Here is a 15,247-nt window from a genome sequence, read left to right as displayed (position 1 = left end):
GGAGATGTTGTAACCAGAACGCTTCCTTTCATTACCTTTCCTTTTGGTTCATGCAGGTCTTCTCCCTTCCAGGGCTCCATGCCGACGGAAAACCCCCTGCACCGCAGCGGGCTGTTGGAGGATTGTGGAAAGAGTGCCTTCTCTGGCCGCTGACTTGAGAAAAAGACGGGCCCTGGTTAATCCTGGTGGCTGAAAAGGGAGCATTTGAAAGCCGGCATGAAGTTGGGCGCTGTGCAGGGAGTTAGGCCCACACAGTCGGCTTTGTTATCCCGTTGCATTTTTATGCTTTCTCTTAGAAATGTCCCCCGAGTGGCAAGTCCTGAAACCCCTGGAAAGTGGCAAGTCCGGAAACCCTGTCTGTGGCTGCATCAAGGGGATTTGCCTAGTTTTTGTGAGGGATGGGTGTGCTCCCTCATCCTGACCAGACAGCTGTGCATTCTCAGTGGGAGCTGGCCCGGCCTTCCTGCAGGGGACTCCTGTTTTTCCCTATTCCTAGGGGGCAAGCTGCATCCTTCCTCTCTCAGGGACATGCTCCCTCCCCACCCATTGCCAGGCCTCTCGCCTTCCCATCTTTGACCCAGTGTCTGCAAGAAGACTTCAAGTTCCTCCCATGGCGCTTGTGCCTGACTCTTGGCTTGTCTCCATGTCTCTCCCCTTCCTGTGCTCACACTTGCTCAGCTGTGGAACGGGAGCTGGGAGGAAGCTTTGCTCGGGAAGGCACGGAGAAGCGGGGCCACTGGCTGCAGGTACCTGTGCCAGACACCATGCTCCTTAATGCAGGGCCATTTCTCCCCTCAACCCCACCCTGCCAGTGCCCCACGCTTCTTCCTTCTCCGCTGCCATCTTTCTAATCCTCCTCTTTTATTTCTCCGTTTACGTCCTTTGCCCTGTTTCCCTGCCTGCCTTATTCTTTTGTCCCCCATCATTACCCAGCAAGTAGCCGTGGGATCTCCTTTCTGACTGAGTCGTCTGTCCCATTGGGGTTCTGGCCCGTCGTTATCTAGAATCAAGGGATTCACTGTTCATTGGTGTCCTTGTGTGTGGGGGGCACTTTTTTCCTTGGGGCAGCCTTTCGACACTGCCAGGCCCCTTGTGGGGGTGGAAGAGAACAGACTGTCCTACCAGTCACCACCCTTAGAATTCTCTGCTCTCCTAGGAATGTGTCTTCTTGCTGGTGGGACCTGCTCCCTGGGCCTGGAAGACTGTAGGTGTGGCGTCTGGGTAGCTTGCTTGCTGATCAATGTCGTAGTGTGGGCGTGGCCTTAGGTGGGCCTTCTTACGACTTTGCGTAGTTGTAGACTAAACACCATGGTGGTCTTGGGTGTGAGTGGACTTTGCTTGTTGCAGCCAAGCAGGACCAGGGGTGAGCGGTGTCTGTCCTTGAAAGTCTAAATGGTGTTTTCGAATCCTTGTGGGACCCTGTGCATCAGGTTGGGTGTAACTGCTTGTGGGAAGTTGCTCACATTCCTTTGGGAGGAAAACAGAGCTCCTGGCCTTTCCGATGGCTCTTCAGAGAGACGGCAGGAAATCACAGGAGAGGGGAGGCTGGCTTGAGGGTGCGGCACGTCCCACGCCACGGAGACCCTCTTCTGGAGTCAGGAACAGTGTTCAGGGTTGGACTCTCTTCCGATCCCTCCTTCTTTCAGTTACAAGTGGCCCCCGGGTCACAGCACAGCGAAGTGGGTGAAGCCTGTGGCCCTGCCACGACGTCACAGGAACCTCAGGTTCATTCTTTGGTATCTTCACGGATCCCAAGAGGCTGGTTTATGATTGAATTCCTGGCAAAGTTTTATCCAGGCATTTGAACGGGAGCTTAAGTCCTTTCTGAAGTAGTTTCTTTATGTATAAAACTGGGTTATAACCTACTTTCCAAGGCTTTTGTGAAGAGTAATAATAATACCTAGTGTTTATGAAGAACTTAATACGCACCAAGCACTTAATTTTCACCAAAATTGACATATGAGATGGAGGTACTGTTATTATCCCCGTTTTATAGATGCAGAAACTGGGGTGCACAAAGATTACATAGTTTGTGGTCACACGATAAGCGGCCAGAACTGGAATCGGAACCCCGGCCTTTGACCCAAAGTCTAGGCGTGTATCCTCTCTGCATGTAAAGTTGCCTAACACTCTGCTCGCTACATAAGAGAGCCGCAGGGAAGTTAGGTGATACATGTCACTGGGTTTTGATGACTGCTTACGAATGGAATTGGTAAAAGGCTTCCCGGGGCTGGTTGGGGAAAACATTGGGTGCCCCGGGGAAAGAAGCTGATGCAAGAAATTGCCAGGCCAGCTTCCCGCAGAGGTGAGTCAGGCCAGAGTGAGGCTCCCGCAGGCCCCACTTTACCCTCCTTCTCAACCAGCACCTCCCTCCCTCCTGCCACGCAGGGTGATGTGAGCAGAGCCCAGGAATGCCTTATGTGGATCGGCAGAACCGAATCTGTGGGTTTCTGGACATCGAGGAGAATGAGAACAGTGGCAAGTTTCTGCGGAGGTACTTCATTCTGGACACCCAGGCCAACTACCTTCTCTGGTACATGGACAACCCCCAGGTGAGAGGCCGCGGGGGAAGGAGAAGGGTGGCTGGCTGCCTGTCACTGCCTGGGAGGAATGCACGTGGGATTAGCCTCAGGGCTTCGTCTCTCATGGGCAGCACTGACCTGCAGGTCAATAAGGAGGGGAACCCCCCCCCCCGCCCCTGGCCCTCCTACCCCCACCCTCACCCCCACACACATGCACGCACATACCGGAAATCATCCCCGATTTTAGCTTGAGAAGAAACTCATCTCTCCTGACCCAGGGGATCTGGTGTCTTTTCTCACACTCAGGAATGTAATACTTACAAAGTCAGGCAGCGGCCAGCCAGGCTGGACCCAGGCTCTGCAGCCTGGGTTGCTCCCTCTCACCTCTCTGGTTAGGGCTGTGGCCTTGTGGCCACTCCTGCTCTTCCAGTCTGGGGCCCCTCCCCAGCAGGGAATGTGACCTGGTTCCCCGAGCTGGACAAAAGTCGGACTTCTCTGGTCTCCTGCATCGAGTCAGGAGTCCCAGTACTGGGTTGGAGGCGACCCTGGGAGTCTCCTTGTTTTGCCTCCTCGCACTACAGATGAAAAAAGCTGAGCCTCAGACGTTGGAATCAGCAGGGGCCTCCTAAGTTTTATTGCCTTGCCTGGGAGTCCCTGATTCGTCCCTGATCTGGGAAGAAGTTGCTCTTGCCCTGATGTGGGACCTCAAGTCTTTTTTTTTTTCTGGGGCTGGGAGTGCTGTGGCTCTTTCCTTCGCACCGCCCTAGAGAATTTTGGTGCAGTGAGGCTCCGAAGACTGGCGTGGCCCTTAAACGGCAAGATCGTATGGCCATGTTGGAGAGGGGAGGGGTGTGGGCCTGAGATTTGGCTCCGGTTCAGAGACTTGGGAAGAGGAAAGTCTGAGTGTTGGGGGATGGATTCGGTCTTGGAGATGTGAAGTGGGAAGAGAGTCCTGTGAGTCTCTAGGTCGTTATCGGGGGACTAGCCCTCTAGGGGCCTTTGGCATTTGTCCTCTGAATTTGATGGCTGAGAGAAAACACTATGGATAACAGAAAACATACCCAGAGATCAGCTGCTGTGACTCACCCTCTCCAGGAAAGACTTAACCCTAAATAGAACTGGCCCCCCTGTTCCACCCCCCCTTCCTGATAAACCTTCTGTTGGTTACTCTTATTTAAAGTGCGGAGCATGCAGAATAAAACTTACATGCGGACGCTTACGTCCTTGACTTAGCCTGGAATGCTTGCCTCTTACGATGTTTTGTTTTTGGGCGTGCCTGCAGGCTCTGCTGTATCATTTTCCCTGCTTTTGCTCTGCAGAGGTGCCCACAGCTGAGTCAACAGATCTTGAAAGAAGTAGCATCTTAGGTGCCACTTCCCCACCATTGGAGGAACTCGAAATCGAGCCTTGTGGCCAGTAGATGTGATTTCTGGCATGCCAGGGTTGAGACCCACTGACTTATGGTCTCCGAGTCTGATCATTCCTTTTCCCTTTTTCTTCCATTGCATACCTTCTCCCATGTACCTGCCATGTTAGCTCAGGTAACTTGAATGTATTTCTGTTCTGATTCAGCTGCTTGGTGCTATGCTTCCTACTAGGACTGTTCTTAACGCAAATTCACTTGCTCGGGGAATTCTGCCTGGCTGTTGCAGCTACCCCCTGGGAGTTGGACCCTCCTTCATACTCTGGGCCACAGACTGAGCCTTTTATTTATTTATTTATTTATTTTTAAAAGGTATATTTTTGTTGATTTCAGAGAGGAAGGGGGAGATAGAAACATCAATGATGAGAGAGAATCATTGATCTGCCTCCTGCACGCCCCCTACTGGGGATCGAGCCCGCAATCCAGGCATGTGCCTTTGACCGGAATCAAACGTGAGGCCCTTCAGTCCACAGGCCCACGCTCTATCCACTGAGCCAAACTGGCTAGGGCTCACAGACAGAGTCTTGCTGTCAGTGACATGTTACCCAAGACCACAGTGTCACCATTTCCAATCTCAAATGTTGTCAGTTGTCAGGGTTTCTCTAGCTCTTTCCTGCCTTCTGGTTTGACTGTCCCTTGGTTCCAGAACCTGCAGTAACCTAGGATGCTGGGCCTGGGGCTGCTTCCTGGGGTGTCTGGGGTCAGCCTCTGTGCAGGTCGCACCCTCCTGCGCTTCCCTGCCAGCGGAGCTCTCAGGATGCTCTTTGTGCCAGAGCCTTCTTTGAGCTTGAGTTACCAAATAAAAGCCCCTGCTGGAGATTCTTTACATTTTCCCTGGAGGCAGAAATTTCAGCTGGCTTGGCACATGCCTAAAAAAGGAGAGTCTAGCTGTGACACAGCAATATTTCAGAACATTTTACTTCTTTAGTTGTTGGCTTAGCTCTTTGTTGTGTTAATGGCCAAACAGCCATTCTAGACTTGAGAGTGGATATTTTTGTAAGTTGTAGAATAGTGTGAGTGAATAGTTACTACTGTGTGCCAAGCACTGTTCTAAAGACTTCATTGGTCTTCATTTCATTCTGACAAGAGTCTAATTGGTAGGTATTATTGTCCTCATTCTTAAGGTGAGGTGGGTGAGGCAGAGAGGGGAAGAGATTTGCCCATGGTTACATAATAAGAAAGAGGCAGGGCCAGGATTCTAACCCTGGCAGTCTGACTCCAGTTCCCCTGCTGTCAGGGCTGATAGTGAGACAGTCATCTTATTCTTGCCTGGGAGGAAGGAAAGCTTTCAAAAGTAGTCTCTGATTAAGAGATAGAAGCCAGAGGACTCTCGGGGCTGGGAGCTCCTAGTTGGCAGGGGGCTCATCTGGCTTAGCTTTTGATCCACAGTGTCCAGCATTTGATGAATGTGTGCTCACTGAATGAATGGATGAATGAACTAAAGAGGCCAAGGTAAAGAGGTGGTCAGAGGGAGGCCTTTATGAAATGCAGAGTGCCCCACACCACTCTCCTGGGGTTGGGATATGGCCTATACCCAGTGGAAGTTCTGTAGAGTGTCGGGAGTCAGGAGAAGGAGGACTGGAGCTGGTTCCGAGAGCAAACTGGAGGGTTTTGTTCTGTCCCCGGGAAGAGACATTGGGAACTCCCTTCGGTCACTGAACATCTTACTTGTATAGGGAAAAGGAGACACCTGATATAATAGCTTAATTATTTAATAGACATTAATAAGTGGGGGGTTTTCCGAACCCAGGTCTCTGATCATTGCCTGTTTAAGCCATGTGGTATTTATGGAGCCGGTTTTTACTACCACTGTTACCACTGTTATTACTCACTGAAGGTTGTACTTACTGAGTCTTATTGAGTGGTTACATGCGTTGCATGTATCATGTCATCAAGTCCTCACAAGAAACCTGGGACTCAGGGATGATTGACACTCTGACAGTATTCTGCAGGGTGCAGAGAAGTCTGGCGACTTTGCTGAAGGTTGCACAGGTGGTAGGTGCAAAGCTGGAGTTGGAGCCAGGCCTGTCTGACGCGAGTGTCTGCACTCTTCACACTTGTCTGCTTCCTTCCTCCGGCTGATATTTGTGCTCAGCCTAGGCGGGGTCCTGTAGATGAGGTGGACGGGAGCTCAGTGAGGTATTTGCCACTGAGAAGCTTCAGGTTCAGTTGGGGAGATGAAGACAATATACATAAAACTAAAGTGTGGAAAAGCCGAGTCCATTTTCATAATAGGGCTCGAGGCCCAATGCATGAAATTCATGTACGGGTAGGGTCCCTAGGTCTGGCCAGCGATCGGGGCCAATCGGGGCCTTCTGGCTGCTGGCTGGGGCCTTCCTTCCCCTGCTGCCAGCTCCCTGCCAGGACCTTCCTCTGTTCCATGCTGCCCCTGGTGGTCAGCACAGGTCAAAGTGAGCAATCGAACTTACGGTCTCCCGGTTGAACTCCCGAGGGAACCCTGCTTGTTAGCCTTTTGTATATGTAGATAGCATATCATGAAGTTGAAGTGCCCGGATGCCAGTATTTTGGCTGAAGGAGAAGGGGGTTGCAGTGTTCTCTGCTGCCCATCTGGGAAAGAGGAGGACCTAGAGGTGGAGTCTTAGACGGTTGGTTTTCAGCCTGGGAGGTAAGAGATCAAGGATCGAATCCTGGCTCAGCCACTAAGCTATTTTGTACTTACGCAAGTCATTTATCCTCCCTGGGCCAAGGGCACTCGAGATGGTCCTTAACATGGCTTTTGGCCCTTTATGTCCTGGAGGGCTGAGAATAGGGTAACATCCTCGAGTTCAGCAACACCGTTTAGCATGTAGTTGCTACCCGTGCCCTGCGTGCCAGACACCATCAAATGCTGAGGCTTCAGCGGTGAACAGGACAGAGAGTTCACCTTCATGGAGCTTACACTGTAGCTGGGGAGCCAGATGATTAAGTGAAAATGCGGCAGGCAGAGCTGCAGGGCATCCCTGTATGGAAGGGTAGCACTAAGTCCAAATCTGAAAGTGATTGCTACAAGTGATTCACATTCGTAGAGCGCTTTACGGGTTTTGGGGTGTTTGCACTTACAATTTGGTTGTTACGCACCCTGGAGGGAGTGGAAGAGGAGGGTGTTCTCAGTTGTATGGGGCAGAGGCAGCACCAAGAAGGGAAGGTGAGCCCGCCTGGTTTGAGGGTGTTTAAGGTCCGGTTCCCCAGACGAGGATTTGTGGCAGGTTCTTTATTAAGGAGAGAAACTGAGACTGTCAAGTGTGCTGGGGGCAGGACAGGGAAGGGGAGGAAGCCAGACGAAGGCGTGAGCTCAGGAGAAGTCTGCAGAGGGTAGGGAGGCCTTAGCCTAGTGCTGCAGGAGGGCTGAGAGTGAGGCCTAAGGCTTGTCCCAAGAGGGCTGAGCTTCTGTATGCCCCGCTGGACCGTCACTGGTTCTGGCTCTACAAATGTGTGCGAACGGCTCCCATGGCCCAACGGCCGCCTTCCAAAGTAGAGCTGCAGGTGCCGGCCATTGTAAGCACAGCAAAACATGGAAACAGGAGGCCAGCGACAGTGTCTGCTCCGGGGAGGAATCATGCATGTTAGGGGGCAGCCTGTGTGGTCCAGGTACACCCTTGTATGCTGGCCAGAATTTAGTTTTGACGTAGTAAGGTAAGGAATCAAGTTTTTTTAATATAGACACTGATGATACCAAACTGATCTAGGATGAAACCCATTAGCTAAAAAGGACCCCTATAAATGGCAAGTTTCAATATTATTGATTATGGCCACTGATTTGGCTAATGCATTTAAAAATCAATATGCTGACAATTTAAAACATTAGCTGGACTTTCCTTAAAAAATTTCTATGATATGATGGCAACAGCACTTGTATTTTAATTTAATGTTGGTCCCTATCATGCCAGAGGGGATGACATCCCTTAATAAGGCTTCTCTCCTTTATTACCGTGACCTACAGAGTAACTAAGCATGTTTTAGTTGCACAGCAACGCTTATGTTCCGCTCTCTAATGCCGGCTTGGCTAAGTAATTGCAAGACTAAATTATACAGCCCTGAACAAAGGAGAAACAGGAGCATGAAAACAGTACTGCACTAGATTGTTGTTCTTGTCAAATTTACTCTGTAACATGCCTTTTCTCTCTTTGACCAAAAAATGCTCAGATGCTTTTACTTTTCAAAGGCCATGATGTGAATTTTGGAACAAAATACCTGTAATATCCAAAAAGATTGCATCTCTGCATTTCTCCTGGTTTACTTTACTTTTATTTTATTTACTTTTATTTACTTTTATTTTATTTTATTTTATTTTATTTTATTTTATTTTATTTTATTTTATTTTATAAAGCTGAAAGCAATTCTTTCCATTAAAAGGGGCAAAGAGCTTTAGCTGTGTTGACAAAAAGGTGACTATTTGGCTGCATCCTATTAGAGAGCATATGGAGGCGCGGTCGGAAATTATATTAATACGTAATGTATAATGGACAGTAGTTTTGGTCTTAAAGGCTAGGCAAAAACAGTGTGTGTGCATTTTTAGAATTGCACAAGGTTTTCTGTATCAGAAACCTTCTTGAGCAAAATTTGGCTGAAATCCAACAACATTGAAAAGATTTCTGTGTAATATGCTTCACCCTGTCAAAATGCCAAGAACCAGTGAGGTAACTTTCTTTAAAAACTCGCCACTCGATGCACATGGCACATAATCCGAAATGTGGCAACGCTGACACAGTGACAGCCAGCTTCCTTCCTCCCACTCCCGTTCCCCACGTACATATTCCCCTGGCCAGAGGCAGTATTGCCGCTTTCCTGTGTGTCTGTCCACAGACATTGTCTGCATATGCAAGCACTGTGCTAATTCTCAGAGCTTCAACAGTTGTGTGGGCAGTGTGTTTTCACGTCATGGATTCTGTGTAATTGGTATATTAGCTACCTATGTGACATGTGATTTCAAGGGTTAAGTAGAATTTCTGGCATGCTTTTTGTCTATTATTTTGTTAGAGTGAGAATGCAGAATTCCTTTGGGGAAAAAATAATCCCAAAAGAAGATTTCAAGCGACAGATCTGTACTTTGGCTAAAATGCAAGTTAAAATAAATAAATAAATGCAAATCTGCTCAGGGTGAATTATTATTAAATTAACATTTAAAGAATTAAAACTATGTGTGGACTTTTTGAGAGTTAACATAAAAGGCTGTAAGTGTAATTTTGTTTTATGTGTTGTCTACGGTAATCTTATTTTTAAAACAATTCTTGTCATTAAAATTTTTTTTTTTACTTTTAGAGAGGAAGGGAGAGGGAGAGAGAGAGAGAGAAACATCGATGTGAGCATGAAAACAGCAAACACATCAATTGGCTGCTTTTTACTCACTCCTTACAGGGGACCCAGCTCATAACCTGAGCATGTGCCCTGATCAGGAATCAAACCAGCAGCCTTTTGGTGCATGGGACGATGTCCAACCAACTGAGCCCCATTGGCCAGGCAAAATAATTCTGTCTTTATAACAAGGTGTACTTTGTCTAAAGTAAAAAGAAGTACAAACTAAATTAAAAAGAAGTATAAACTAAAAAGCACTTTTGGGCAGTCATGTTAATAGTTAGCACTACTTAGTATTAAAGTCCAAGCAGCTAAAGAGATAGAAGCTATGAAAGTTAGCAGAGGTTTTATTAATGCGAAACAATGGTGATGACTATTCTACGTTTTCTTAAAATTCATCTTTGGTTATTTGTTACATTTTGCTTTAGATTTTAACCTTGTGCATTTGTTTCTACTAAATCATTTTATACATCTATTTTAAAATACTTTATGTATCTATTTATATACAAGAATGCCATGTCTTTAAGTCACTGTCACCAGGATTGGAAGAGAAAATAAAAGAGCTAGGAATACAGTGGCCAAGAGACTTGCACATCATGAAGTCCATCCTGGCTGAAGCCGGTACTGGGTGCATGTCAACAAGAAAGAGACGTCCAGATAATAGAATGGGAGCATTACACCAGCACAATAGTGTATGATAAAGAATTGACTTTTCTTGAAGAAAAATCCTAAACACATCTTTTGAACTGGAGGATGGAGAGAGTAGCCATGGACATTTCACCTTTCTTCCAATTAGTATCAGGAAATGGAACTACAGGGTAGAGGGGAGATGTGTTTGATATCAGAGTGGCTGGTGAAGTCACTACCGGGTCACTTAATGCCTGGGGACAGCTTGGTGAGTTTCCTTTGGTGAGGACTGTGGAGTGTGGGGCAGAGGGAATTGTGCTCTCCTCTCCATTCCCATCATGCTGCTCTTCTTAGGCAAGTCATTTTCCGAGAGTCAGTGTCTGGCCTCATCTTTTGGTGGTTTGAGTTGTGGTTTCAGCCCATGGGCAGTCATGCTGGCTCATGCCTCAGCTGTGGGGTTTCCACATGTATTCTCTTCCCCCTTTTCCTACTAGTTGACCAGCAAGCTAGTTTTGACTGCCTGCTGTGTTCCTTGCTGTCTGCTAGGAGCCCTGGAGAGATAGAAGAGAAGGTACCAAAAGAGGGCACAGGCAACTCTCCTTCCCCCTCTCCACATTCTGAATTCCTGGTCTTTTGGAGTTTGGCACCTAAGAGCCAGTTTGACTAGTTCCTGCCCTGCCCAGCTTGGGCAACTCTACAGAGCCTCTTTTGGTGTAACCCTGCTGGTCCTGCTCTTGTATTTACCTTTCATTGATAACCAACTCTTAGATAATGAGCAGGTCCTTGTACATTTGAAGGATTGTCTCATGGGAGGTGGCATGGTAGAAAGGAAGGTGCATGGGATTTGAGAATCAGGAAGGGTTGGGTCCCATCACTGGCCTGACTACTCAGGACCTCTGTCACCTTGGACAAGTTGCTTCACCTGCTCAATCCTTACTTTCCTCATCTGTAAAATGGGATTGTTGGGATTAAGTGACAACGTGTAAAAGTACCTAGCAGCAGGCCTGGTGCATAATATACTCTAAATATATGTCCGTCTCTTTCTTCCTTTCTCAAGCTGCGCTTTGTCAAAGCAGCAGATTGGTGCTGGGAGCAATGAGCTCTGTCTTCTCTCTACTCCTTGAGGAAGCCTCTCGTGGTGAATGATGAGGCATCAACAGAACCTTGTAGTGCTGACATTCTGTGAACTTATGAATCTTTACTTAGGTCTTCTGGTCATTTCTGTGCTTCTTGTTACTTTCACTAGAAGAAGGAACAATTCTTCAACAAGAAATAATGTTGCATCTAGAAAAAAGGCTTACCATGGGAGATATGTCATGGGAGGTGTGGGCACTTCAGCTCCTTGCTCAGTGATGGAAAAGAAACAACCCTATGCTTTCCACTCATGCAGAGTGGGAGTTCCTTTGAGGTCCTTGGCGACAGAACATTTGAGCAAAAAGCAGGATGACAGCAGTGTCTTCATAAAGCCAACATTTAACAGGAACCTGCCTTGTGCCCTCCATTGTCCCAGAAAATTTAGACGGGCCAGAGGTGTACAGGTTGCTCCTGACATAGTTGCTGCCAGCTGTGCATACAGCTGGAATCCCTTCTCCCTTCCTGCTCACTGCCCTGCCCTGCCCTGCTCTTCCATGTCCCTGTTTACTGCTACTGCAGCAGCCAGGGCTGCTCTATGGGCTGTGGCTGGGCGTGGCCTTTTCTCTCACCTACTGCTGTGTCTCCAGTGCAGAGCCAGCAGGACCAACTGTTGTCTGCACCAGTGGTCCTCAGGCCTGGTGGCACAGAGGAATCCCCGGGGACATTTAAAAACATACAAGTGGCCAGGCCCTACCTCAGACCAGTAAAAACCCGGAGAATGAAGCTTGAATGTTAGTTTGTTTAAAAATCTACCCAAGTGACTCACATAGCAGCCCCCCCTCCAGCCTCGGTCTCCACTCCTCATCTGCTCAGGTGCTCTCATCTTAGATGCTTCCTGGCCCTCTTCCTGGCCCATTCCTCGCCTCCTCTTCCCAAGTCCTTAACCCTTTTTTAGTTGGGACTCAGCCCTTCATGTCTCCCTTTACTCAGTTCCTGTCCCACCAGAAACCTGTTCCAGGTCATGGGAACTGCAAAGTCACGTGCCACCCAAGTTCTAAACATGAGCAAATCTTCCCAAAGAAATGTTTGCCCATGGCGGGAGAAGCAGCGTTGCCTTCCAGGCCCCCATGAGGGCAGCGGGCGTTTGTGGACTGACTGGTTTGGGAACTAAACCACCGTACAGATGGTTTTCTTGTAAAAATCGATGGGTCAGCTGTGCAGAGGAATAAGATTGTACTTATGTCCTCATTGTGCTTGAAATTTAGTAAGAAGAGACAAACTCACAGAAAAACACTCTCCAATACAGAATTCAGGACTAGATTTTGTCACGTAGACTAAGCTGTTCTCAAACTTGGGCCTATAAAGGGACCACTTGGGAGCACTGAAAAAATGTACATGTTCTGCCCACATTCTGCTTGATTCTGATTCAGTGTTTTTCGGGTGAGGCTGGAGCCTGGGCCTTTTTATTTTTTTTAAATATATTTTATTGATTTTTTATAGAGTGGAAGGGAGAGGGTTAGAGAGTTAGAAACATCGATGAGAGAGAATCATCGATCAGCTGCCTCCTACATACCTCCTACTGGGGATGTGCCTGCAACCAAGGTACATGCCCTTGACCGGAATCGAACCTGGGACCTTTCAGTTCGCAGGCCGACGCTCTATCCACTGAGCCAAACTGGTTAGGGCAAGCCTGGCCTTTTAATACAAGCTCCCCCGGAGGTTCTGATGTGCAGCAAAGTTGGAGAAGGGTTGGTGTACGTGAACTCAGTGAGAGGTTAGGCCAGGGCAGGCTGTGGTCAGCGGAGCAGGCTTCAAGAAGATGCTATTCCCCTAGAGCAGACGGGGCTGTGGCCGGGAGGGGCAGCTTGCAGGTCCCCGACACCCTACCCTTCCCCAGGTGCTGTTTCCTGGTGGTCCTGCCCTGACATTTGGCTGCTGAGGCCCTCACCACTTGGCATGTTGGCACAATCTTCCCTGAGCAAGAAGTGTCTGCCTGGGGCTGCCACACTGGCAGCGAGCTGTCACCATTAATCTCCTAGGTCCAGTAATTGGAGTGGACACTGAGCTGTCGCTCTGGATCAAGCCTGTGATCCTGGTGCTGTTTTCTCCTGTCGCTCATTTCCCTCTGGGAGGCGAAGACAGTGGTGGGGAGGGGAACTGCTTTTGCAGACGTTGGTCATATTTTCCTGGCTTCTCCTGGTGGAGAGGAGGTACACGTGAGCCTTCCGCAGACCGTGGGTGGCCTGTGGGTGAAGGGAGTGAGGATACCCCCGGGGTAACTGGGCCCAGAGAACTGCTCTTTCTCTCTGGAGCAGAGGACTGAGGGTGGAGCAACTGTGGAGGGTGGAGAGGATGAAGTAGTTGAAATCTGATCGGCTCCTATCTGTCATTACGCTTGGGTTCGTGTCCGAATGGTTCCCCCAAACCTACTTCATTACTCATAATTCAAGATAGGGCCCTGGAGGCCTTTGGGTTGTGGTTTGGAGCCAGGAGACTGAGTTGTGCAAGACCAGGCCTGAGACTTGGCATCTGCATCTTGTAATTAGCATGCGGGTCAGAGATAGGAACCACCATGGCTCAGCTCTCTATGTATTTTCACATCACTCTCCCAACAAGCTATGCGGCCGGACTTATTATTGCACACAGTCCCCGTGCACTAATGTCCTGAAGCTAGAATTCCAACAGCTCAAGCTTTTTAAAATTATAGTGTTGCTTCTATAAGGGCATCGGGGTGAAGTGAGGAGACCTGAGCTATGGTTCAGGCTGTGCCACCAATTATGTTGCCTTGGACAAAGCCCTTCACTCACAAGTCACTTTGCTCAGGAGCAAGATGTGGGGCTGGTGCTCAGTGTCCAGCACAGGCCTGTGGCTCCATGTGGCTCCGGAGGCCACGCAGACCTGGGCCTCACTCCCCAAGGAGCTGAGTGTCTGCCTGGAGTGGTTTACGTTCCCCTCTGGGGTAGTCAGCTGCTCACGGGCCTCCTGGATGCTGGGGTTCCTTTTGGACTCTGATTTAGGGGCTGTAAGGCCTCTCTCTTTCCTAAAAAATAAAACAAAATACAGTCACTGTATAATGAAAAACAATGAGTCAATCCGATCACCCAGAGTTGAAATGCTATTTTGGTTACTGAAAGGCAGCTTTGAGACTTATGGTCTTATTTACAAACGGGAGTCAGGGGGAAGAAATTCTTTCTAGATTTCTTACTCTAAAATTCTAAGGCTCTAAGAATCCTTTTAGCATGGCGTGATTCCCGTCCATTTTCTCGTGAATAGGATATTTCACACATTTCATTTGCTTCAAGTGATGTGTGCTAATTTAGAAGGACTAATAATTGGGCCTAGAAGGACTCTTCCCTCTGACTTCAGGGCCTATTTCTTTAAGGGCCATCTCCGGAATGACAGGTCATTTCACTGTTAACCCTTTAGGAAATTTACTAAATTCCCATTATCCAAGAGCCACCTCTGTTTATTACTTTGCCATGACCCAGGTAGTGGGGGCTTCAAGGTTATTCTTTAAGGTTTACGGAAACAGTTTAAGAGGTTATAGACAGATTCTCAGGCTCATGGGGGAAGACATTTTCCAAGTTACAGACCAGGAACTCCACAAGTTTAATGTCTTAGCCGTTTCTTGGCTACACTGTCATCCCTGTGTCATTGCTTCATTTCTGACAATGGAGAAATTAGAAAGCCAAAGCGATTGCCAAGTTAAATATTGCCACAAAAGGTGCCTGTGAATTTCTTGCTGTTTGAATAGTTTATTGACTTCGTGTTTTATGTTGTGTGGACATTAACAGCCCTGTGAAGTAGACTGACCAGCTGTACTTTTTATTTCTGTATTGTGTGAATCTGTACCCGACTTATTACGAGAAGACTTTGAAGTGGCCTAAAACAGGACTGGGCCAACAAGGGGATCAGATTAGTCAGGACAGAAAAATATATTTGCTAACACTTGTTGGGAGTCACCTATGGGCCAAGTGCTCTTAAATTTACTCAGTCTTGCAACTGCCTTGTGAGGTAAGCACTGTTATCAGAAGGGAAAACTGAAGATTAGTGGAACTTCCTCATAGTCAAATGGTGGAGCCCAGACTTTTACCACCTCTCTGTAATACATAAGCCATGGGTAACATTAATGCACACATATAATGGCAAGAATGACCACTGTTTTACAGGGGAGAAAAGGGAGCTACAGAAGTGACTTGCTCAAGGTTGCAAAGCCAGTAAGTGGCATAAATAGAACTAGAGGCCTGGTCTCCTGCCTCTTAGTGCTGTGTCCGTGGCCTCACGTGGTATCCTTCTTAAAATGAAAAAC

General features: G+C 48.1%; 1 protein-coding gene across 4 annotated transcripts in view; it reads left to right on the top strand.

The window, feature by feature from the left end:
- The window catches only part of PLEKHA2 (pleckstrin homology domain containing A2), a 73,942-nt gene that overhangs the window by 24,660 nt on the left and 34,035 nt on the right, over positions 1-15,247 (top strand). For all 4 annotated transcript variants that reach the window (XM_059685355.1, XM_059685354.1, XM_059685352.1 and 1 more), the window contains one exon: positions 2,389-2,552. In XM_059685355.1, the coding sequence (XP_059541338.1) occupies positions 2,412-2,552 (141 nt within the window). In that variant the 5' untranslated portion in view covers positions 2,389-2,411. The remainder of the gene's footprint in view (positions 1-2,388; positions 2,553-15,247) is intronic.

The sequence above is a fragment of the Myotis daubentonii genome, chromosome 2, assembly GCF_963259705.1.
Source record: "Myotis daubentonii chromosome 2, mMyoDau2.1, whole genome shotgun sequence".
NCBI classification, from domain to species: Eukaryota; Metazoa; Chordata; class Mammalia; order Chiroptera; family Vespertilionidae; genus Myotis; species Myotis daubentonii.
This window is presented reverse-complemented; position numbering and strand designations above follow the sequence as displayed.